The sequence below is a fragment of the Lottia gigantea genome (genome assembly GCF_000327385.1).
Source record: "Lottia gigantea unplaced genomic scaffold LOTGIsca_39, whole genome shotgun sequence".
Taxonomy (NCBI): Eukaryota; Metazoa; Mollusca; class Gastropoda; family Lottiidae; genus Lottia; species Lottia gigantea.
In genome coordinates, this window is record NW_008709333.1 from 851591 (window position 1) to 877354 (window position 25764).

The 25764-nt window shown below is 32.8% G+C and overlaps 2 protein-coding genes across 2 annotated transcripts; both read right to left on the minus strand.

Annotated features, from left to right (window-relative positions):
* Positions 1-875: 875 nt before the first annotated feature.
* LOTGIDRAFT_217357 (hypothetical protein) lies at positions 876-8846 on the minus strand (the record flags this gene model as incomplete). Its single annotated transcript, XM_009059423.1, has 17 exons — positions 876-991; positions 1040-1179; positions 1644-1829; positions 2259-2359; positions 2692-2817; positions 3261-3358; positions 3771-3869; positions 4449-4545; positions 4703-4801; positions 5020-5101; positions 5646-5758; positions 5940-6011; positions 6377-6528; positions 6868-7141; positions 7486-7608; positions 8181-8369; positions 8634-8846. 17 exons carry the CDS (start codon positions 8844-8846, stop codon positions 876-878), a joined length of 2280 nt encoding a protein of 759 aa, XP_009057671.1.
* A 12662-nt stretch (positions 8847-21508) lies between these two features.
* LOTGIDRAFT_163331 (hypothetical protein) lies at positions 21509-25692 on the minus strand (the record flags this gene model as incomplete). The annotated part of the gene is made up of 4 exons (XM_009059424.1): positions 21509-21714; positions 24136-24193; positions 24487-24545; positions 25608-25692. 4 exons carry the CDS (start codon positions 25690-25692, stop codon positions 21509-21511), a joined length of 408 nt encoding a protein of 135 aa, XP_009057672.1.
* Positions 25693-25764: the final 72 nt, after the last annotated feature.

Consider the following 25764-nt stretch of genomic DNA (forward strand, 5'->3'; position numbering starts at 1 on the left):
AGTTCTTGCAATCATACTAAAACTAATAAGGTGTTTTATGATGTCACTAGAGGGGAACTACATTATCAATAGTAGCTTCCGGTAACTCCCCTCTAGTGATGTCATAAAACGCCTTAGTTTTCGTGGAATTGCAAGAACCACAGACTTCGGAAAGAAAAGTGGAATGATGCAAATTGATGCTATCAGTGTCCCGGATACACATAAAACATCTTTACAATCTCTTATTATATCCACCTATACATCCTTTTATATCATTATATTCCAAATTAGAAATTTTTTGCAAAAATCAATAAAATAATGAATTATCTGTCCCTTTTGAAGAAATCACAACAATCCAACTGTTTTAAACGCATACAAACTTGGAGTTAAATTTCAAAACTCTAAGGTGCTTTTTAGTGCAAACCACACCCAAAATCTAAAACTTTTAAAAGTTTTTACCGACTGGCCAGGGCCAATAAATCCCTAAATATTAAAAATAGGGTCAACAGTTTAAATAATTTTTAGCTTTACAATTCAGTTTCTGGGGCATTAATATCATAACGAAAATTAAAACTGAAAAATTAAAACACTGCAATTGATACCCAATTACAATTCTTCAGCCAATTCTCAAGAACATTGAATCACTGAACACAATTTTATACTATACTACACAAATATTAGATGTAAAATACCCTTTATTTGAGTGTATGTGTGCAGTTTTTGAACATAGACAGATCTTTCTAAATTGAGGGTGAGAAATATAGACAGTGACAAATTTTTTCAAATTTTTCAGTCATTATTGAAGGTCTATTGTAATTGACTGTTGATTGTCCAGCACTGAAGGAGCTAAAATGGAAGACCATACTTCACAGGACAAAGACCTAGCAATTTCAGTGTTATAAACAGTGCTGCCTTTTTTCTGAAACTGTCTTAAAAAAATTCAACTCACTTGCAGCTTCACTAGAATCACTATCATGAATAAGTTCTGGATCGGGAGTAGAACTACCACTTTCTTTCCGTAATTTGGATCCCGAGCCTCTCTGAGATCGTGTCACGCTACGAAATAATTTCTTCTTCTCCTGTTCCTGACTAGTAATACTCATGGTTCGAACAACAGGTGTTCGGTGTTTTGTGTGCGTCTGTATTTTGAACTCGCGTTCATATTGAAGAAGATCGTTAATTGGATCCCACGGTCGAACGCTGAAATGGAAAAGGAAAAAAATTTAGTGTTTAATTTAACAATGATTTTGAAATAATAAAGGGTGGGTGAGAGAGTGAGAGGCTAGCTCAGTAAGCTAAGGATCTCAGGTTTGATGAGAAAGATGAAAGATCTCTCATCTAGGTGTACAGGGTTTGATCCAGATCTTAGTTGTCTGGAGAGTGCCAATGGAATTCTAAATACAATTTATTCAATGATAAAATTGAGGTCAGAGAGGGTTGATATATAGAAGCACACAGTTGTAAGATAGAACAATAAACTGAGGCCCTGTGAGGTAGAGGTTAACATCTAAATTCCCTCAACAGTTGGAAATCAAGTCCATTGTCATCTTTCCTTCACTGCACACTGTATGGCTATGGCTTTCTTTATTAGATTCATTGCAGATCAGAAGTACGTAAATCTCCATTATAATTTCAGCTCAACACAAAGTCTAAATCAGACTTACTCAACATATCTGTACATCCAATCTCCGGAGATAACGTCTCGTTCAAACAACCTCGGAATCCATTCCTCCATCTTAGCTTTCCTCTCTCTAGCTTCCTGTCTCTGTTGTTCCTCTAATAGATGTTTCTCCTGTGTAGCTCCATGCATATCACTGTTAGTAATGGCTATTCCTACCTTCTCCCATAACCTGAAAAGGACAATACAATAAAGCTTATATTACTATTACTATATTTTGAGATGTAAGCAGTAGTAAACATAATATATATGTCTGTCTTGTATAGTTCAACTTACTTCTTATTCTATTTATCAATCTAAATTGAACTGAAAGTGTTAAGCGAATACAGCCAATCACTCTCGACTTAAAGTTTGTTAAACACTAAACCACAATGTTTAAATCTTTCTATCGAGGGCACTGATTGGCTGTATTACCTAGCATATTATTCAATCAAATCGCTGCATTTCGTTATACAAGAATAGTGGCTAATGAAATCAAGGAATAAGATAAAGTTCACAATGGATTGACATCGTGAAGAAGTGTTCAGTGAACTCACATAATTTACTCCAAATCTACAGGTAAAATTAAAATTTCAAAGGTCATGACCTAACCTTGACCTACCTCTCTGATTCAAATGATTCCTGACATTCTAATGGAACTGTATATCTTTTTAATCTTGAGGTCTTCATTTCTTTATTTACTATTAAAAATGGTGAAGATTCCTGTAAGGATAAATCATTTTCAGACTAATTCAAATAAGATCAATCTTTTGTTCCATTCTTTATAAGCTTTTATTCAAAGTATAGCCACTTCAGTTAGGGTCTAACGACAGCCCTCTTGGACACTGTCAAATAAACCTTTAGACCAAATTGTTTTAACCAATCAAATTCCTTCACTCTCACAAAATCCCAGTGCTGGAGAGGAATAAAACTTGATTGCCAAGTGTCCTAGAATAATTTCCCCTTGCTCGTAGGATGACATCTGTCTTCATTAGCCAAATCAGGAGTGAAAAGCAAAACATTAAATAAAAATTTCAGAAAGTCAAGTTACATACCCCTGAAGTTTTGTCTTTTATCAATATTTCTTGGTCCCAATGTCCATCTATATGACACAAAGTGTCCGATCCAACTTTAATTTTACCTGATACTTTATTACTCGCTTCCCCACTTCCTAAAAACGGCTGAAAAATACCAAAAAATATTCAACGTAAATAACTTTGCATAATTTCTTTACTTAGGGAATTATCTTATTATCTTTTTGACATCCTTTTAAAAGAATCTACATATAGTTATATATACATTTACTTGGTATTTAAAAATTAGACAGCTTTTCATTCCATTTATTTGTATTACTGGGGATACTGATAGCATTAATTTGCACCATTTCATTTTTCAATCAGACGTCTGTGATACTTGCAATTCTACTAAAACTAAGTGTTTCATGTTGCAAAATGACATTTGTAGTGTTGAGATGGAATAAAACACTCAGTTTTAGTAGAGTTGCAAGGTCCACAGATGTCTGACTGTAAATTAAAATGGTGTTAATTAATGCTATCAGTATCCCTGATACACATAGAAGCTATCCTGTTACAAGCCCTGTAATTATTAATGCCCCTGCTCCTACCTTTAGTTTAAACTCCAGGTCACATCTATAACCTGTTTTAGGACAGTTGATGGTAACCTTTCCTCCCATCTCCATAGTTAATGTTCCAATCAAAATACCTAAAATATAAACAATTAGAAAATAACAACGAGTCACACTGTCACAGTGTTCTGGACAAGATGAGATTGTATGAACAAACAGAAAGAAGTTCACAAACTAATAGGAACATGAGAACATTAAACAACTTTGGACAAGATTTTGATTAACAGAATTGTCTTGCTTGTACGGATTTATATTATGAGAGGGAATTAATTATTGATCACCTTTAAAAAATTCTTGACCACATGAGAGAACGAACATGAGAAAATTTTCAAAGGCAGTTAGTTTAGACATGATGGTCCCATTCCAAGCTGATGTTACGATTCCAATGATCCAATGATTGAACTATAATCCATTCTTGATCCAATAAGCATGTCTTTATGACGCTGACACGGATCAGGTTTGAAATAAGACAAGAATATCCAGTCTTACCTTTACAATGTGCGTAGGGCATGGTGATAAAATAATCTTCACCACGTTTTAAAAAGGTTAATTTGGCTGTTCCATCTAATATTGCAGATATTGAATTACCTGGAAAATATCACAGTGTTATTGAGTTTCATATATATCAGTAAAACAGAGACAAGATTTATATTCCTATCCAGAAGTTAAATCAATTAATCCTTATTGTACTTTAAAAAATCTCATATCTATCTTAAAAATAGTTCACAGAACAAACCAAGATACATCTCATCCACAAAGACATCCTGATCGACGAATCAAAGTCCGATGACCTTGAATAAGTCATCTTTACTCATAGTTCCAGTCGACCCAGCTGTAAATGGGTACAGATAATCCAGGAAAAATCAATGCCAAGAGGTTTGGCCAAGGACGAGCTAGTAGAAAGGATCCTTAACTGTGAACCTAAGTTATTATTCTTGTAAAATATAGTTCTTTCTTTCTCTCTTTATCTCACAGAAAATAACTTGATTTTAATAAACTAAAACCTATTTCTTGTTAATTTCAATGACTTACAAATCTTATATACTGCAAAAACATTGTAATTATCTGTTACCTTATAGACATTTCAAAATATATCAGGAGTTCTGCTGATCAACATTAAGTAAGAAAAACCAAAGAAATTGGATAATAAAATAAAAGGTAACCTACCGTAGAATTTGGATTTAGCGAGAATACTACCACTTATACTAAAACCATCATGACGATTGGTGATATGAAACGCTGATACAGGGGGATGATGGGATATCTAAAACAGAACAACAAACAATCAAATACTTCATAAAAGTTTCCAGTAAAAGGAAAAAATTGTCACATATATTTCAATACAATAACAGCAATGCTTCCTATCAAAAATTTAGAATCTATATGAAAGTAAGAAATGAGATAAAATAAAATCATGTTACCTGTTCTGCCATGTAGAAAGTTCGACTATTAGTTTTAGGGTGTCTCCAATAACAGCGGAATACCTCTCCAATAATAGGATTATATGGTTTCTTTAGACCCTGAAATTAAATACACTTTTCGTAAGGTCAGAAAAAGGTTTCAGTCATTTGGAAGTGATGAAATACCAAAGCCCTCATTTGCAATGGAGTTGGGGCATGCTAAATAAACTTACAGTAGAAATAATAAAATAATAGGCGAACTATCTTAACTTTCCAGAAAAAATTTCCCTCATTGCATACATCAGTATCATCAATTTAATTTATCACACAATCTTCACCTTTGGTTTTTTATAAAAGCCTGCTAGGTACCAGTGTACGACAGCTTTCATTCTAGAGAAGGGGTCTTCTTGTAATACAGCTCTATAATAAAACAACACAAGATATATTTCAGGTAATAGAACAATAATGGTGTTTCTATCCAAAATAAACTCATCTTAAATCCCTCAATCTCCAGTCCAAGAAATACAGTAATCTATTTGATTGATAGAACTTAAGAGATGGACCAATGAGATCAAGAGAATGCTCAAATTATTTTTAGCTAAATAAGTTTTGTGGAAAAGGGATGATGGAATCAACAGGAAGTGTAATTAAACAAGTTGGAACAAGGTTCAGAATGACAAGTAAGTGTAGCCAGAATTCAAAACGGCAGAGAAAGGTATAGAAGGGTAGATTGATTGATTGTTGATATATACCGTTCTGTACAGTTTGAATCTAGAATTAGAACAGATGGAACCTGTTCAGTCCACGTATTCTCAAAATGATCTAGGATGTCCTAGAATCAATGATAAGAAGATAAGAACCAAGGACATCCTAGCTCTAAGATCATTTCGAGAATACATGGCCTGAACTCTCCAATCAGACACCACACTACAGTAAAGAATATATTTAAAGGGAGATAACTTACTCTGACAACATATCAGCATGATAATAATAATCTGTTAATTTATCTAGAAATGATCGAGGTTCTAAGATAAACGTTGGTAACACGACTTTAGACAGATCCATTCCAGGTCGAACCTACACAATATAAAAAACATTGATTAACAATAATTATTGACCAATGAACTGTTAAATACTAGTAGCCTTTGTTTCCGTAAAGTTATATTTAGATCATGTATATAAAAAATAAGACTGGAAAACCTCTCCCAAATCAACCAGGTGATTGTAAGAAAGAGTGGATTAGGTTTTAAGTTTTTACCTGTTTAACGAGTGTCCATATTAAACTTTTATTTTCATCATTAACTTCTTCTGTTTGACATTCATCACCTTGCTACAGATAGAAAATAAATAATCTTTATTATAAAAACACACGTCCGAAAAATAAGTCAATATTTTTTGTAACCCCCCTCGTATAAAAAAGGTCATTTTGATGAACATTCACTATCTCATATGAAGCTATTTGGATAAATTGAACCACAGTCCCATCAATTTATTGCCAAGAGGGAGATACAACAATGATAATGTGGATTCTGAAACATGTGTCGACAGCATGAAATGAGCTCTAGTCAATTACTAAATAAAAATCAGACAAATAGGTCAGTTGTCTGAAGAACGCATAGCGTGAAACTCTGAGTAACAACATGTTTCAGGTTCTGTTTTGATATCTCTAAAAATGAGTCAATATTGAAGAAGTACCTGGCCAAGTTCTTCCTTTTCGTTTTCATAATACTGTGTCTCTACTGGCTGAACGTTGGTGTTATACGTCTTATCATCTTCAAACTCAGAACAACTCGACTCAGTTTCTGTTTTAATTTCTTCACGATCTGTTTTACAATCTTCATCTAGTCCTGAAATCAGAAATAATATCAATAATTAATTTACATCTAAATTTCTTTTCAATATTTACTAAGTATCAGAGAAAAAGCAAATCTATATCAATTATCTTAAGTCTCAGTTCACGTATAAAACTTTGAATTTTGAGAAAACTTGATGGCACGTTACAACTAGAGTTGAATTGTTTATAATGCTGTAAGGGTATTTCATTTCTTCCACAAATATAGGTGCCTTGAGTTCGAATCTTCCTCATACCAATAATTCATTGACTGTCCATTACAGTTACCAAAGTTTGATATCAATAACGAACATGATCAACAAATTAATGACATTCAATAAATACATCTACACACCTTGTCCTTCAAAATGTTTTTCACAATCAGATTCGTTTAATTCTGTTGGTGATTGAAACGAGGTGGTTTCCATGGTTTCTAACTGTTCTGCAATGGCTTCCGAAGTTAAATCTCGTTCCTTGGTCATCGATCTCATCAATAAACTAGTACATCTTAATGCTAATTCTAACGCGTCCATCCAACACTTTCCGGCCGACTCGGACGGTGCCCGGAAGATGAGGTATGAATATGGAAGAGGTTGAACGAAGGCTCCGATTGTCTCCCCTTTTGGTCCCTGAAAGAGAAAGAGAAATTGGTAAAAAGGACACAAGGACCAAGTATCACTTTAAATGTAACTAAACAAGAGGCTTTTATTAAAAACAGTGATTTGATTGGTCATTAAAGCTAAATTTCAATATTGGGATTTAGCCAATCAGAGGAAGTCAGAATTTCATGAAACTAAACCATGTTCTCTCATTTATACAGGACTAAATATACACACTGATCTTTTCTTACATTTTACTTTACCATGACAAGCATTCACCAAAACTTCCACCAAGAAAAACCCACCAAAAAAACACATGCCTACAACTTTCAGTTTATATTTTTAATTTCAATCATCTATAATAAAATACTTACCCTTGTAGCCCAGATAGATTGGTCCAAAGGATGAAAGAGTTTGAAACAGAAGCCATCTTTTTTTGAAGGTCGTTCAATAAGTCTACATGCTGATAATATCACAGTCCCTATCCAGTTACTACTCTGTAATATACACAAATACAGTTTTAATAATCGTATCAACTCCCAGTGTAAATAAAATAAAATATCATATACCCTGAACTCCAGGTAATATAACTTACAGCGTATAACATTAACATTATGTGACGTCACTTGGTAACGGTCGCTATACTGGCTGCTAGGGTATATATTGTGTAATTATTTTGCCACTAGGTTTGAAAGGGCTATAGTGCTGGGTATAACCAATCATGCAATATCACATAACAAGGTACAGATTGCTGCTCACCGAAAAATAGCTCTCATACAACAAGAGATACAACACATATTGCAATGCAGGGTAATAAAAAAAAGTAGCACTTTATTTTCAAAGTTTCAAGTTTCAACTTATCTCCTTTGACAAAAGAATGAAATGGTCTTTTTCATCTTATTTCCGTGCAGATATATGTAGCAGACTCATGGTTAATTTCCAATCTGACGGAAACACTAGAAGCTTGTTATGTCAGCCAACATGGGGTCTGATTTTCCTAGATTAGATCAGTATATATTCTAAATGCACTTTTGGGGCTTTCTTATTAATACTGAGTTACATAGCCTACCTTTAACTTATCACTCCTGTACAAGACGATCAAACCTGGTTTTAAAACACACCATAACTTGGTCCAACTTTTTAATGTGCCCCGTATTTTTAACCAATCAGCTAACACTATAACTGATGGATCTTTTAACGTAATCAATAATTCTTTAGCTGCTTGTTTCTTTTGACTTCTATAATTCTTCTTTTGAACCTTTATTAAACAAAATTTAATTTTCAAATGGTTTTCAGTAACTGGTACTGTATATTTTGGTGTATAGTGTGCCCTTTTTCACCCTCTAAGGACTTGTCAAACTTGGGGGGAGTGTGTAACATATAGGGAGGAAATATATCAATTGCGTCGTCTGCTAAAAATCAGATACATAAAATATAAAAGATCAAACAGATTTATATCAGGAATTTATAAGGACAATAGTAATTATTTGTGGTCTGAAAGTATAATTCAGCAGTTACCTACCTTTAAAGACTCTCGTTTTGAAAGTTTAGAGGAAGACATTGATGTGGGGTTAAAACTTTTATCGGAAACGGGTGAGAATAATTTACCATCTGACTGAAAACAGAAATAGAGACTTGATAAACAAACAAAATAATACGTGTAAAATGAAATTTGAGTTGAAAGAGACAAGAGGTAGACATCTAAATTTCTGGCATTAACCAACTGATGGAGCATAATTCCAGCCATCTGTATACCTTTTAGAAATAAACTATCAGTTTTTATCATAACTGTCTCTACGGCAGGAACTAACACTTTAGATCAGTGAGAGTAAAAAGAAAATAGATGTCAGAGTTGTCAGACATGAATAGCTTGAATTTATCTCTAGAAGATATTAGTTGGCAATGACAATAATTTAGACTACATTTCTTCACAGAAGTCTGAAATTTCACAGAGTTGTTTGTTGAATCCCAGGAAAAACAGGTGCAAGATTATAGTTCTGAAAGTTGACACTGATGGTTTAAATATATAAATAACTATATCTCCTTCTGTACACTTCTGTGTTTCTGTTTGTTTGGACTGCTCGATTTTAACTTGTATTTGAATAGCAGGTAAAGAGGCATTACATCACCATCTGAGAAAATAACTCCAACAAACTTACGCTAGTTCTATTCCGTGTTGATGTGGGTGTACTAATGATAGTTGACATGGGATGAGCTGATGCAGAAATAATCCCCACCCCATCTCCTGTCTCCCCTTCTGAATGACCTGAAAATACGAACAAAATCTTGAACATTTCTTCAAAAGATCCCATGTATAGTTGCAAGCCCTGTTCTGTGGAAAAAATGAGAAAATATCTTCTTGAATGATCCAGGATGGCTATTGAACTCATTTTATGTCTACTTCATTGATTTTATCATCTTCAATGATCTAGGATGGCTATTGACCTCATTTTATGTCTACCTTATTGATTGTGCTGGAATTTGATTAATGAATACTATTTTGAAAGGTTTTCTCCTTGAGATTAAGAAAATAATATAGTCTAATCATTGTTAAGTCAAATTTACTACTGGTCTTGGTGAAGATGTTAAATTTGATGTGTTCATCTAATTGTGATAATCTTTTAATCTAGATAATCTCTCATGCTATTATCCATTGGCAATTAAGGTCCTCGGAAATTAAAACGAAAAAATTCAGGTGACATTTCCTGGTGTTTTTGTAAGATACCGGTACTATAGATGTTCTTTGAAAACTAATTAATTTTTTATAATTAACTGTGTAAGATGAGAACAGTATCTATCAAATAAAGTGAGATTACAGCAGCAAGTTTCTAATTAACAGGTCTACAGATTTATTACTTCCACTTTCTTAATACAACTCTCTGACATTCTGAACCACGACAGTTTGTTTAAGACATTTATTTACGTTAATACTATAGGCAGATGTGCTGAAGGCAGACTGGTTTGCCCGAAAATTTTGCAGCGGATTTTCTTTCAGAACTTAATTATTTTTAAAGCATCACCCGAAAACATTACTTGTCTGCCCAAGGTTTTTCGGTTGCTGCCCGAAACGATAATATTTGGGCGCTGCCTTCTCCTATGCCTATAGTTAAAATCTTAACTATATACTGGGTTGCATTATCTATGTAAATTAACTATTATAATAAAATAATTGTCAATGGTTAAGGTACTAATACATGAGGTAAGGTATCACAATATAAAATAGAGGGAGTCAAAGACTAGTGTTAACTAATGAGGGATGCCCACAACAACCTTTAATATGAAGTTTCTTCTACTACAGTGTTAGACTTTACAGAAATAAGCCCCAAAATAAAAGCTTTAAATCAATGAGTCACATGATCAATGCATCCACCAATGAAAACTCACCTTCAGAATGCGTACGTCTGCCAGCACTTCCACTTCTGTTACGAACTGGCAGTTTGTCATTGTAGGACGTAGCACGACTTAATCGGACACTTTTAGATCGAAACATGATGAACAGGATTTACAGAGAGTTTACAATAATTAGTATGGGTGGTTCAATATTCAATATTTGTCAGACATTGCTGGTAAACACACGAAACAATAATCCTGTTGATGCCAATGATCAAACTTTTTACTCGAAAACTAATTCACCATATACTGTTTATATCAAACATGACTGGCACAATACACTTGAATCAAAATCCTCATCTATTCTGTTGGTAAAATGTTAAAATTAATTCTTGAGAATCAAAAATTTTCACAATGTCAGACATTAATAGCAAATACACTGGAAACAAGAACCCAGATCAATTCTGTAGATAATATGTGGGTTGATTTGGTTAGGATATTAATACTTCAACAAAATATCTTAATAACTGTCATACATGACTGGCAAATAAGTCTTAGAAAAAGAACTTGGACATAATTATGAAGATTGTCTCAAAATGGAAAAAAAACAAATGGAGTTTTACGTCCTACTCTTCTGATTAGTCTCAGTGAGCCATTAGCCAATAGACTATAAATCAGACATGACTGGCAAATACAACTAGAACAAGAACCCTGTTATCTTTAGTAATTGAAATATTTGTTATGTCAGCGAATCAGAATCAATATGAATAAATGAATATTAATTAGGTGAGTTGAAGCTTGATGATGTCATGTGATCTTCACGGGGAGTCTGTTTATTCTTTACAACACTATGATGAAATGAAATTAAGTTGATACCACTGTCTAGTATAATTTATGATATTTTACTGAGTGTACAATGAGGGAAATTCTAGCAAAACATCCAAGTTAAATATAAACACCAATTAAATATGATATTTCTCCAGTGTGCAATAAGGTAAATTTTGCAGAGACAACAACCCCAAATTTAAAAGATATTAATCGTGACAATTTGTAGTGTGCAATAAGGAAAATTTTGCAGACAACATCTTCAAATTTATAAGATATTAATCATGATATTTCTCAAGTGTGCAATAAGGTAAATTTTGCTGAGACAACAGCGCAAATTATAATAGCACTAAGTGTACAGTCAGGGAAATGTTGAAAAGATAGTTGCATAAGCCCACACTTTTACTATTTCCAACTGTTAATGGCTCTTCAACGTGCTCAAGATGCAGAAAATGAAAATTCCAAAACTTAATCATTATTCAAGACGTATTTCTTCATCTCATGGGATCAATTATAGCAACATCTTAATAATTCCTATTTTCAGTAGACAATATCATCTAGTATCATTATCTAACTCTTCATCATCCAGTCACATTTTATTTCAACCTAAATTCTGTAAAACAAATCAAGTGAAATCACCAACTGTAACCACAAACCAATCTTTGTGGCGTCAAATGTGAAGTTACTTTGTTAAAACATCAAACTAGTTTGTTACTGTAAGAAGTCCTATGATAAAAGAGATCAGTTATCATCATTCACAAATCCATACTGTTGTAACAATAAATAAACCAAGTACTAACAGTCCGAACTGTAAAATGAAACCCAAAATCCAAAACAACCTGCTAGCAAAACATTGGTAGCAGCTGATGAACTTTTCACATGAAGAAGTATATCAATCATAAGTGAGTAAGCATTTCATAATGAAAAGTGGTATCAGGTGTCTAGAAGAGTAAGCATACCCTGCTTGGCGCAACACCCATCATATCTGCTAATCAATGTATATCACAGTATTTGTCCTATCATATACTCCAAATATATTCTGTTTTCAATGTATTACAACTAAACCAGTCTTTCCTATAGACTATATCTTCTAAACAATTGCTATATAATAATTGTAGAGACTAGAATATTCCACCACCAGTCTTGTCACGATATTGAACAGATTCAGAATAAAATAAACACTTTTCATTATCCACAATTATTCACGTTGTTTTATCTGACATCTTTCTCGAAGCTCGCGTTAGGTCAGCTTTTCACCAACTAAATCTCTTAATGTAATAACATAAAATCCAGTTTTATATCCTGGCTTTCTAAGGCTTATTCTTTGAATGACATTAAGTAATCAGCCTGCATTAAGGAATGATACACTACTTTTATAGAATACAATTCTATCTGTATTACAGACAATGTTTCAATTAAGGTTCTCTGATCTTCATCAGGCAATATGGGAAGGAATATATATATATATATATATATACATAGGGCTGGTACCGATTACCAAACTGAGATCGATTATAGATAGCAGACTATTGATTAATAATCAAAATTGAGAAAACCCTTAAATACTAAATTTTATAGCAGTCAAGGTATAAGACAAAGTTGGTAATAGTTTGACATTGTGAAGATGTGGAGCTACCAAACAACAATGGTTTCTAGATATAAACTTATTGAATCAAAACAAGCTGTTACAAATAGAGTAATATAAACAGGACCTTGATTTAGCGAGTTCATAACAGACGTGATATTTCAACACCCCAAGGGACTTAACTCTCATCATCATAACATAATAAACTTGATTGGTATCTATAATTGATCCGGGACGAACATTCGTCTAATGTTCAACTCTAGGGGATTAATATTATTCATGTACTATATAAACCAACATGCTTTATACAGTCTCAATATTCATATGACATAGTATTCCATTGTATAACATTATATTACTCAGCATAACTTTATATTCCATTGCAATACTTTAATATTCTCCATTGTATTACCTTATATTCCATTGTATAACTTTATATTCCATTGTATCACTTAGCATTCCATTGTATAACTTAATATTCCATTGTATTACTTTATATTCCATTGTATTACTTTATATTCCATTGTATCACTTAGCATACTTTAATATTCCATATTCCATTGTATTACTTTAATATTCCACTGCATTACTTTAATATTCCATTGTATTACTTTAATATTCCATTGTATTACTTTAATATTCCATTGTATTACTTTAATATTCCACTGCATTACTTTAATATTCCATTTTATTACTTTAATATTCCATTATATTACTTTAATATTCTCCATTGTATTACTTCATATTCCATTTTATTACTTAATATTCCTTTGTATTACTTTATATTCCATTGTATTACTTTATATTCCATTGTATTACATGTATAACACTGTATTATTTAGTATTTCATTGTATTACTTTATTTTCCATTGTATTACTTAGCATTCCATTTTATAACTTTATATACCATTGCATTACTTTAATATTCTCCATTGTATTACTTTACATTTCATTTCAGTACTTTATATTCCATTGTATTATTTTATATTCCCTTGTATTACTTTATATTCCATTGTATTACTTGTACTCATGGTATCCCATTGTATTACATACAATTTTAGTATTTGATGTCCCTTTGACTACCTGACTATTTACAGCCTCTAGGTTGGCTTCCCAGGAATAGCATACAACCTACAATATCAAACCATTGGCTAACTGCTCATAATATACAAATTTTCAGTCTAGTCTAAATAGTCGATTTATGGCCAGAAAAGCAACATAATTAACTTGCTGGTTTGATAGAAGGTTCTATTATGTTATAAAATAACAAAGAATAAATACTTTCAGAAGGCTAATGATACTGCCACGATTACATGTTACACTGTTACACCTTACAGGTTGGCTAACTATTATAACCTTATAATATAACAAATTTCTAGTCTAGTCTCAATACTTGATTTATTGCTAAAAAAAATACCTTATCACAGAAACTTCAATAAATTTCTCAAAGTACAAAGCAAATAGCTGACAGTGTCGTCTGTCTTTATTTTATATCAAAGATTCAGACATTATAAAATACAGCATTAAATAAACACTCATTTATTACTCAATAATCTTATAGTTCCTAGGAAATAGAGGGTAAAGATCCATTTTTTTGATCATACTTTAGTCTCAGAAATTGTTTTTTGCTAAGACAATCAGTGTTCACAGCTCAATTTCGAAATTTGAGTCTTTAAATCCAGTTAAAATGATCATGCTCTAAAATACTCTGTGATATATATATAACAGACATATTTAGACATAGTCAATGAGTAAAATTCCTAGTTTAAAGTATTTTTAAAGATATTATGTGATTTTCATACATTCTAGTACTTCTGAAGACTATTTACATATTTTCAAGACTCAAATCAACCCCCCAAATGGCGCATCTGTTCCTTTAATAATAAAAAATAATTTGACTGTTTGGTAATGTAAAATAAATCTTGTGCCTTGTTTCTAGCTAAACCAATTCAAGACTATATGACAACAAGAACGAGAACAATTTCTTTTTCAGAGATATTATTATAATATCAATAGTTGTTGAGAAATATAATCATCCAAATTTTCCTCAAATAAGTGATCTTAATCATGAAAGGTCAAAGGTTAATGTTTTTTCCCAATCCAAAGTAATATTACTTGAAACTGGCTGCATTTCATTGAAATTTATACAAAATACCATCACTGATAATAATAAATCCATACCTCAAATAACAACCAGTAGTTTCTTAATCAATCAGTAAAAACACATTTCACTTCAACTTTACACTCCATGAATTGTAGAAATTTTAACTTGTATTTCAAAATCCAATATATCATGCTTATTGTAACAAAATTCCATACAACATAAAATTACCCAAAATATTCCATAGAACTTTTATCAGTCATGATAGAGATAAAATTCCATTAAAAAATCATAATTCAATATCACTTTACACTTGACCTGACCTGATCTCAGTTAATGACCAGAAATTTTCACTGATAAGAATTGAGCTAATAGCTTAATTAAACTAATTACTAATGAATAATCATAGGTCAATTAATATTCGCATATATAATTAAGCAGGCGTGCTATATATCAGATTTGTTAATTATTATATTATAATTATTGATTAGTTAAGATATTATTAACCAATTTAAATTATTTTCAAAATAAGCTTCACAGATATCCAAACAGAGCAGTGACAAATGCTTTGACTAAAGCATGACACCTTCAACATGTCTTGCTGTTGACACAGATACAAGATCCTTGATTGATTTTCTATAATAGAACTAAATATTCAATAACAACTAACTTGAGTACATCTCTTGTTGCTGTCACAGATACACAATCCTCATCAGGACAGATCGTTTTAGAAAAGGAGGTTAACTTTCCAATATAGGACTTAATGTTAGCTAATTGACTAGAGCTCATACCATCCTGTTTACATGAGTACACAAGTTTTAGATACACAATCCTTATCAGGACAACTAATTTTAGAAATGGAGTTTAATAACCTAACTATTTGCATCGATAAGTAACCAAGCCATAAACCACAATCAAAAACATAACTTATCAAATATGATAGACTTTTTCAATATTCAGATTTCAACTCACAAAGAGAAACAAGAATGATCCCACAAATTTAAGGAAATCCTCACACAATCTAAATGTTTCTATGAATTAGTTGTAAAACCATAATAAAAATTCAAACAAAAAATTTTCCTTGTGCACTCAATGTCAGTTTAAGGAGACCTTCCCCGAGAATTTCTTTTTAAATACTTGTGTGGATTTGATAGTTTGGGATGGGGCCTGTAACTGTCACTTCAATCGTTTGTCATTTGAATCTTCAATATGCAAAAAATGTGGTTTCCTCAAATGTCAAAATTAAACATAATATTGGATCACCTTCATTATAATAATAATTATGTCAAAATCTTTATCTAGAGGTCTTATTCTCTGTTCAAAAACTTTATGAATATTAGTTTAGTATTTCATTCATCAGATTGGTCAATCTATTATAAATTTAGCTTTATTATCCAATATGATTACTGTATTATTTAAGATCAAGATTAAAACTATATTATTGTCCTGTTATTTGAGTTTCGGCTTACTGCCTTCTTCAGAAACACCCAAAATAGATCTTGTTTCTGAAGAAGGCAGAAAGCTGAAACGTCAAATAACAGGACAATAATATAGTTTTAATTGTTTTTCCCTTTTTGGGAATTTGTGATATAAATCAAGATTAGATCTTAGTTAAGTTTTCACAAATAAGACCCCTAGGACACGAATACTTCAATTAAAACCAAGAGCAACATTCAACCGAAATATAAACTGAGATTTTCAAGCTTCCAGCTGGTTCTTAGTAGTGAAAATTTTGAAATTTAATACTATACAAATTTATCAAGAAACAAACCTCACTTGCATATGACGAACTCTAATAATTGCAGAAATAGTACAGACCTATTACACAATAACTATAGAAACTGACATGAAATTGAAAGTATAAAATCAACAAGACTAGTTGATAACCACACGCTGATATACTGATAATGTAACAGATAACATTATAACTTGATTCATTATAAATACTAAGTAAATACTATCTTCAAACATACAGTGTCATTGTGGTCCTCAGTCAATACAAGCTGACACATAGTTGTACACTGTTGCAACTGTACACTACTGTACATCATACTTGTACAGTTGCAGTTGTACACCGTTGTACATCATAGTCGTACACTGTTGTATCTCATTGCTGAACACTGTTGTACATCATAGTTGTACACTGTTGTCTGTCATTGTTGTACACTATTGTATCTCATTGTTGTACACTGCCATTTTGTACAGTGCTGTATGTCATTTGTGTACAGTGTTGTAAGCCATTGCTGTACACTGTCATGGATGTACGCTGTTGCATTGCCTGTACCAACCAAGGCATCAAAATTTCCATTTCCTATTAAAATCTATTGCCAAGAATGAAAATTACAAGTTAATTTTTACAACGAAAGATAAATTTTGATATATTTTTGTGAAAGTGGTATCATGGCTTTAAATCTGAACATTCAATTGACAGACTTTCTAAATTGTTTCTCTACTACAAATGACAGATAAATAATACACTTAAAAATGATACTTCACCTCAAATAAAACCGATTATTCAGGCTTGATTAAAAGTATGTCAGTTGTGAAAATAGAAATACCTAGTTAATTGAGTAGAACAGGTAATTACCTATATTCTATCATAAAATATTCTTAGGTCATTAGGTCAAAGGTCACCAATTTGACCCTCAATGCCCATATATCAATTTGTATTTTTTCAATATGTTTTTGCCTGAGGTTATAGTTTATTGATCATAGCTTATCTAATACTGTCAATAAACTTATACTATAAAAAATACCATACAGATAGAGTGTATCCAGTCTGGATGAAGACTCAGAAGTGTTCATACCCAAAACAGCAGCAGGGGATGAGTCCTTGTCATATAAAAATCCTTATTGAATTTGAACTAAAACTTTTGCGGTGGAATGTGTTTACAAGGCAGATAAAACCTGATGCCACCCTGTAATTGTTTTTATCGTCTTTCAAAGAGTCCAATGCGTTGGCAGCGCGAGAGGATGCCTTATCAAATATACAAACCCCATTAGTTTTAAAGCTATTGAGTACATGTTCTATAATGTATGTATTAATACTACAGATGTCGCTAGTAACGCAAAGCTTGAGCACCCTTCCATAACAACTGATATCAGTCTACGATTAGGGTTGTAAACTTAACATCCCTTTTAGAGAGTCCACATAGCTAATAATGTTTATTTATGTTTGTCAAGTAGTCATACCTTGCAGAGAGTCCACATAGCTAATAATGTTTATTTGGGTTTGTCAACTGAGAATCTGTTTCAGAGAGTTCACATAGCTAATGTCTATTTACCACAATGAATATTAAATATAGACTTAAGTTTATTTGGTATAAAATATTATTAAACAAACTTTTTATTTACCTGGTCTTTCCTCAACTATCCTCAAAAGCAAATTGCAATTTTTCACCATGATAGAGAAAATAAAATCACAACATTAACTTGGCTTGTTATACATCTATGAATCAAAAGTTAGATTTTAAATAAAAGTTTTGAAGTGAAACCAACCGATTCAAAATCCCTATATTTTCATCGCCTCTAATAAAAAGTAACACTGCATCAATGATTTTGGTTTGTGTCCCCTATTTTATTTTGTAGGGCAACATTATGTTGAATAATACAGCTCTATATACGCAATACCAAAATAAATATACCAGATACAAACAACTTTAAATATCTAAAGGGTTTTAAATACTTTGAAATTCAACTTAAAGGGATTGTACACAGGTTTTCTGTATTTTATGTGTTTCGGGATCACTGAAAGCATCAATTTGCACCATTCTAATTTTCAATCAGAAATCTGTGGGTCCAGCAAATAAACTAAAACTAGTGAAAGTAGAAACTTAACAAAGCTAACACCCACCTAGCTATTTAAGTATGATAACAATAAACACCCCTATCATTACAGATTACAGATTAAGTAAGTGATGTACTCAGCCTCTCATATTATACAGGTAAACTGACACTTGGCTTAGATAATAGTACATAGGATGTTGATTTGACTGTATAAACAAACCAGTCATGTCTGACTGTGCACAGCTCTAGGCTGTTGATTTAGCTGTTTTTACAAATCATGCCTGACTAAAGCTCTAGGCTGTTGATTTGACTGTGTTAACCAGTCATGTCTGAATAGAGCTCTAGACTGTTGATTAGGCTGCATGTACCAGTCACGTCTGAATAGAGCTCTAGACTGTTGATTTGACTGTATGTACCAGTCAGTATATCCCTTGTAGATTACCATCCCAAAAATATAAGTAATATCATTTAATCTATCATGGGAGCTAATCAGATATCCCTCTCAGGATATGATTTATTTCACTATGGATTTTAGTGTAACCCCTTTTCAGTTCTATTTAAAAAAAAAAAACCAAAAAAAAACCGAAGCATTGTCTACATTGGAGTAACATTTCATATCAAAATTATCATAAATGCCAACTAAATTTCTACAATAGTGGCTTTAGATAAGGATATGCAGATAGTTTATATCAGTACTTGTTTTGAGATTTACCCAATTCTTTGTTTACTAAGAAATATTTACTAATCAATTGTTAATGTTAGCTAACAGCTGTTGTAGTGATAAAAATAACTTATTTTAACTAACATTACAAACAAATTAATAAGAATATTTCAAATTCTTTCTAATCTGTAAGGTTTAGTCAGTTTGCATACTCTGTTCATACATTGGAAAGTTATCCTTTATTTTCAGAACTAGCTGTCCTGATGAGGATTGTGTATCTGAAACATGATAGCCGCCTAAGATGAGCTCTAGTTAATCTAACATTTAAGTCCACTATTGGAAAGTTAAGCCCCATTTCTAAAACAAGCTGTCCTGATGAGGATTGTGTATCTGAAACATGTGTCAGCAGTATGAGATAAGCTCCAGTCAATTAGCTAACAAAACTAGCTGGCCTGATGAGTATTTTATACCCGAAACACAGATGAGTTCCAGTCCAATCAAAACAACTTCTTACAACATGAAACAATTTAAAATTCCATATTACGATACGCTATTGACATTGTGTCCCAGAAGTTCAAAATATCCATAATTCAAGAACCACAATTAAAACAAATAATTTCAATTTTCACAACCAAACACAGAGAAGTATCATCACCAAGGTTATTACCAATACACATCCAACAGTAATATTCTATTATTTAATGCTTACAAACCTAAGAGAGCCTTCACACCATAGTTATCACCCTTGGTTGCCAATAAGAATAGCGGTCACAAGTTTCGAACACAACTCTCATATAACTGAGTTATGTTTTGTGTTCAGAACTCTTGACCACTTCCAATTTTTGCAATTATACGCAACTGGTAATCGCTAGGATGTGAGGGCACCTTTAAATCATTGAAAGTAATATCCCAGCTATTTTATAATCGACTCCCACAAACATCGCAAACAGAATTTTAAATGAACTCATATTCTATTCAATTCTTACAATCCTTTCAAAACAAAAACCATAATATATATATCTTGAATTGATTTCAATTCTTTGTAAAAGAAATTTGAAATCTTCGAAAGTTTTCACACCCAGTTCTTATTAAATCCAGAAGCATAATATGTATAATAAAATCAAGCAAATGAAATAAATTCTGACGTTAAGAAACATCTGTGACAGATCAATGTTTTTCAACCAGTAATAATCTATAAATCAGCTAATATTACTAAGACTTTAAATAACAATTTGAATTCATTATTTCAGAGTCCTAATTACTCAAATCAATTAGAAATCTTAACTATAAAAAACATATTTTTCCAGATAGAGCCTGTTGCTATGAGACGTTCTTCAGATTCTGTTAGATTCAAGGTAGCCTTGAGTCCTCTTTTAGCTTTCTACAATTCACAAGTTTTCCTTTTTGCATAATAATACAACCAAAGGTAATGTTAAAAGGTTTTCTATACTTTTATGTGTATTCTGAACACTGAGAGCATCAATTTTCTTAATTCTGCGAGACGCGACAGTGACCTCATAATAATGCTTTATGTTAATGGAATTGCAAGAACCACAGACGTCCGAGAATTGGAATGGTGTGTTCAATGCTTATCAACTTTCCCAAAACATAAAAAAAAGGTTTAGAAAATGGATTTTGGTTCTCAAATATTGGTAGCCTTGGATGAAAGGTAGACATGAAGTGAGTCCAATAGCCATCCTGGATCATTCAAAGTGGAAATGTGGAAATGAATTACAAAGCCAAAAATATATATACAGGCCTACACTAAGTAAGCAGGTCACCCAACATAATCGCATGATTTTCCAGACACACCCGAAAATCACATGTTTATAAATCTAACTACTATATTTTTACGCAGGTCAGGGATCTTAGTGAGGAACAAAAAGATCTAAATGAAATGGAAAGTATCAGCTCAGGATCAAGGGGGTCACAGGTTCCCAGTGGGGTACAGGGGGAGATTTTACCATTTTAAGATAGAAATCTTTTTATCGCCAAATTTTTAGTGGTTTAATTCGGAAAGAACATTTGGCAGAAAAATAGAGGTAGTCAAGGATCCCTGACAGGCAAAGGGGTCTGATATCTTTTATAAAAAATTTCAACATAAAATAGTCACTGACCTCCATGTTGGTTTAGACTGTTTCTAGACGGTGATTGAGTAATGTATGTCGCTCCATTTACAGGACTGCTATGAATCGTCTCCCTTGGTAACGAGACGTCATTGGAATCACTGGAACTACCAGGTCGTGGCATCATTAAATCATCATTTTCTCCACTTCCTGTATCTGAATAATCACAACTTTCACTGGCAGTGGTCACTGAAATAAAAAGATAAGAAATTAAAGAAATGGCGTTTTCATCTTATTTTCCTGCTCCTCCATGAGATCAAAATAATATTAATCTAATTAAATGTATATGAAGGGCCTATCTCACTGGTCTGGAGGCTAGTTGGCAACCAGTTGGCCACTCGAGGTTCAGCTGGTTGGGAAACATCTCTACAATTTCTCCAGGCCACATATTATCGAAACTATCTTAGCACTAGTATGTCCTAGGTTCTTATCTTCTATCATAGATTCTAGGACATCCCAGTGCTAAGATCGTTTAGAGAATATGTGGCCTGGAGACTAAATGGCAAACATGTTCTTCAAAAGGTCACAAAGACTTCACCATCAGCACTGTCTCTGCCAGTGAGATAGGCCCTTAAGGTACAGTGGAAAATATACAAAATTTATAAAAGTACATTTGTACAGTGCTCATGCCCATACCCATAGAAGATTTTACTATCTTTTATATCGTATAATACAATTGAGTTCATAAAGCTCATGAGGATTGGCAACATCATGTAGTCTCATAAGAGGCTGGAAAAAAATAAATAGAGAAGGTGCATCCACTGACACATGAAAACACTCGAAATTTTTCTAAAAATCTAAAACTAACCTAATTAGTGAAATGATGTGATTTATCAAAAACAATAAACAAATTAGCTAACCTTGAGTATTAAGCTTATAAACAACAAAAGTTTGATAGCCTTCAAAAATACTCCTACCAAAACCCTTAAAACCAAATCCAAAAATACTGCCAACTGTCAAAACTGACCGGGTAGTCCACTGATTAAGACAGATGTAATAATAACAAAATAAGCCATATATTATTGATAGAGTCAACCACTAATAAAGGTCACAAAAGGTCAACCTCATAACGAACTACTGGCTTAATTACTCTGGAGTATTCAACAGGATTTGATTACATTTGTACCAATCAACATTACATATATGCTTCTTGATTTGGATCCGTTTGTCAGATTTAATGATAATGATACTAACAATTAAAGAATTTATCAGTGCTGACTGTTGTGTATAAGCTTACAGCGATTAAATCTTTCTTGCACGTTATAAAAATTTTGCTGTGGTCATATCAATAGTGTTCTCAAAAAGGTGCGGTGTTAGCCTTGGCTAATTTGATTTTAAGTGAGGAAAAAATTTTCAAAATGGAGTTTAAAGTCCTACTTTTTATTTAAATGACTACCGGTATTGATAAGGGGTGTGGTTTAAATAACTGTATGTTTAAAGGTCTAGTTTTATTGTCACATTCTCAAAATCAAATGATGAATCATTCTATAGATATGTGTCAAATAGATCAGCACTGCCAATTCTGTATGGTAATGGAATGAAAAATCAAACATATTTTTTACAGAATATGTTGAAAAGACCATATCAAAAAGGCCTTTTCAGCTATGGTAATTCTTTAATGAACATTAAGTGTAATCTTAGCTACAAAAGTTGTTTGGAATTATCGGTGCTAAATTAGTAGCAGCCAAAGGCAAATATATTGCTCACACTTCTAGGACACCTGACTCTGCAACTAATATCAAGCAATGGCTTGCATTCCCTTTAAATCTTATTGACTAGCCTATCAATACCATAAAGGGGTCGATATTCCACTTTGAAAAGCAGTTTGACTTAAGTAAGCCTATTCTACCTATTATATAGGATCCAAACCTCAGGTACTTGTGGACAGAATATTCATGCATAACTGTGGTTAGTGATGTAGAAATTTCTAGAAGTAGCCTTACTCTAGTTACTGTTTATGAATTTGTGTCAGTAGGACTAGTTTTAGTTAAGTTCCTTTTTGCACTGATAATGATTTTTTCTATTTGTGTGATATTTTATTTAGTTTTTAGATTAGTGCACATAGTGACATACTAGCTGTAAAAGTAAAAGGCGTCAATGAGAAAAAAATTAAAAGCTGAATCCAAAAGGAATTTAGTTACAGTTTCATAAAATAAAATTGATCAATTCGGACAGGTCGAAAAAAATCGAACAGACATCACTTGTCAATTTCTAATTTCTTTGACAAACAACATTAGCAATTATTGACATAAGGACAGGCATACATGAAAATCAAAAAATTTGCAACCACTACTACATGCAAAGAATCTCAAAAGGCTTACAGAAATAAGGAATTGTGTAATCCAAAGAATTCTGTCAAATTCAGGAGGATTCCATCAAAACAGGAAATGGCTGTCATCCCAGACAGATATGATGCCCTCTAGCGGGAGGAAAAAATAGTGAAAGTTTTCATCGCTTTATGATCAAAGGGAAACAACTCTTGTCTTTAATCATTACCTCAGACCACATCTAACTTCCTATAACATGATTTCAGTTTAATGGCTTGACAAAAATTGCACTGGACACTAATAGTACAACAAATTATCTGTTTTATAAAGTAATTTATCTTACCGCTATGTAGAAGTTGTCTCGCCAGATGAATTGGTTTTCGGTAGTATTTTTTACTTCTCTGTAATACAAGAAAAATTGAATCAAATGAAATGCAATTTAAGCCCACTATTCTAGACCTTGATGGACTACTGAATTAAAATGGAGTTTTACTATTCTGTACGACGAATAGATGAGGTACGGTGTATTGTGAACTAGAGCCTATTATCATTATTAATACGAAGTACGGAGTCCTGCGCGGGGTTATCAATACATTACAAAATACGAACACGATTCGTTACTGTATCCCAATTTGCAGAACTAATCAGACACCGTTCCTCGACTATTCCCAGCTTATCCAATAGGCCTACATACCTGTGTTCTGATTTTCCGGTGATGATCGGCATCACTGTCAGCATCGTATGGATCCATATCTGAAAAACATATAAATCTAATTTAGGGAAAAGGTGTTTAGGATTGCCTTTAGGGAGGAACTCTAAGATATACAAACTAGGAGCTACAAAAAACGTTCATGGGATTGCATGTTTCATGTTAAGGGCATATAAATATTCATTTCCACAAAATAATATCATTAATTTATATCAGACACTAAAGTGATACTAGTGCAAGAATACCTTAATCTTAAGTTTATCCAAGATCCCAAAACCGTCACCCCTGGTGTCGCATGACAATAACAAACTTATATGAAATTCGATACGTTCATGATTAGCATTGACTTAATACTCTCTACCCAAGAATTAAAAAAAAGGCATAACTAATAAACACGACACATTATAATGATATTCAAACAAGGAAGTAGATTGTAAATATTACCCTAACCAGTTAACTCGCGATAAGGGAGCACTGTTGCTTAATCATCCACAATGTCCTGCCCCTAAATTAAAAAGAATTACCTTCAAAATCACAAAAAACCTTACATATACATGAATACTGTGGTTTGGTAAATGGCGATCGTAAGGAAGTTTAAGGATTATCATTAGCCACTAGTGATACAATGTATAACATGGTGATACAATGACATTTGACATCTAAATAGTATGTTATTAATCATAGCCCCGTCACACCAGACTGCCACCAATTGCGATCTTACGGCTACTGGAAATGTACTAAGTCGCCGTTAAACGTGAGAAAATCAAGAGAAAAAGACGACCTTCTCGATCCCATGGCGTTCTCAACGCGTTCCAGAACTGATCGCCGAACCTTGGCGTTTGTTTTGAGCATGTCCAAAATAAATGCCGTTGACTCGGCGATGTCAGGCGTGTCCTACTACCACGCTTAAGGCAATCTTAACACGCTCTGAGCCGATTTCCGTCGCAGCGCAATAGGAACGCCTTTCTGATGTGACGGGGCCATTACAACGCGGTAGTAGTATACATACATTATAATATACAACATTATCATAATCCGTAATAATATACTGTTTGTAAATCAACCATGTATAAGCCACGCGTTTTCAACCTTTTCCTTTCTATTACCCCTTTTAGGATCCTTGATCGAGTGTAGCCTACTACACGCCTTTCCCTCGTAGATCCTTACTATTTCGTGATTTTTCTTTTTCATTTTGGAGAATATAATCTTACAATGCCAATGCTAGATAACATAGCACCTCATTACACCCCCCCCCCCCCCCAC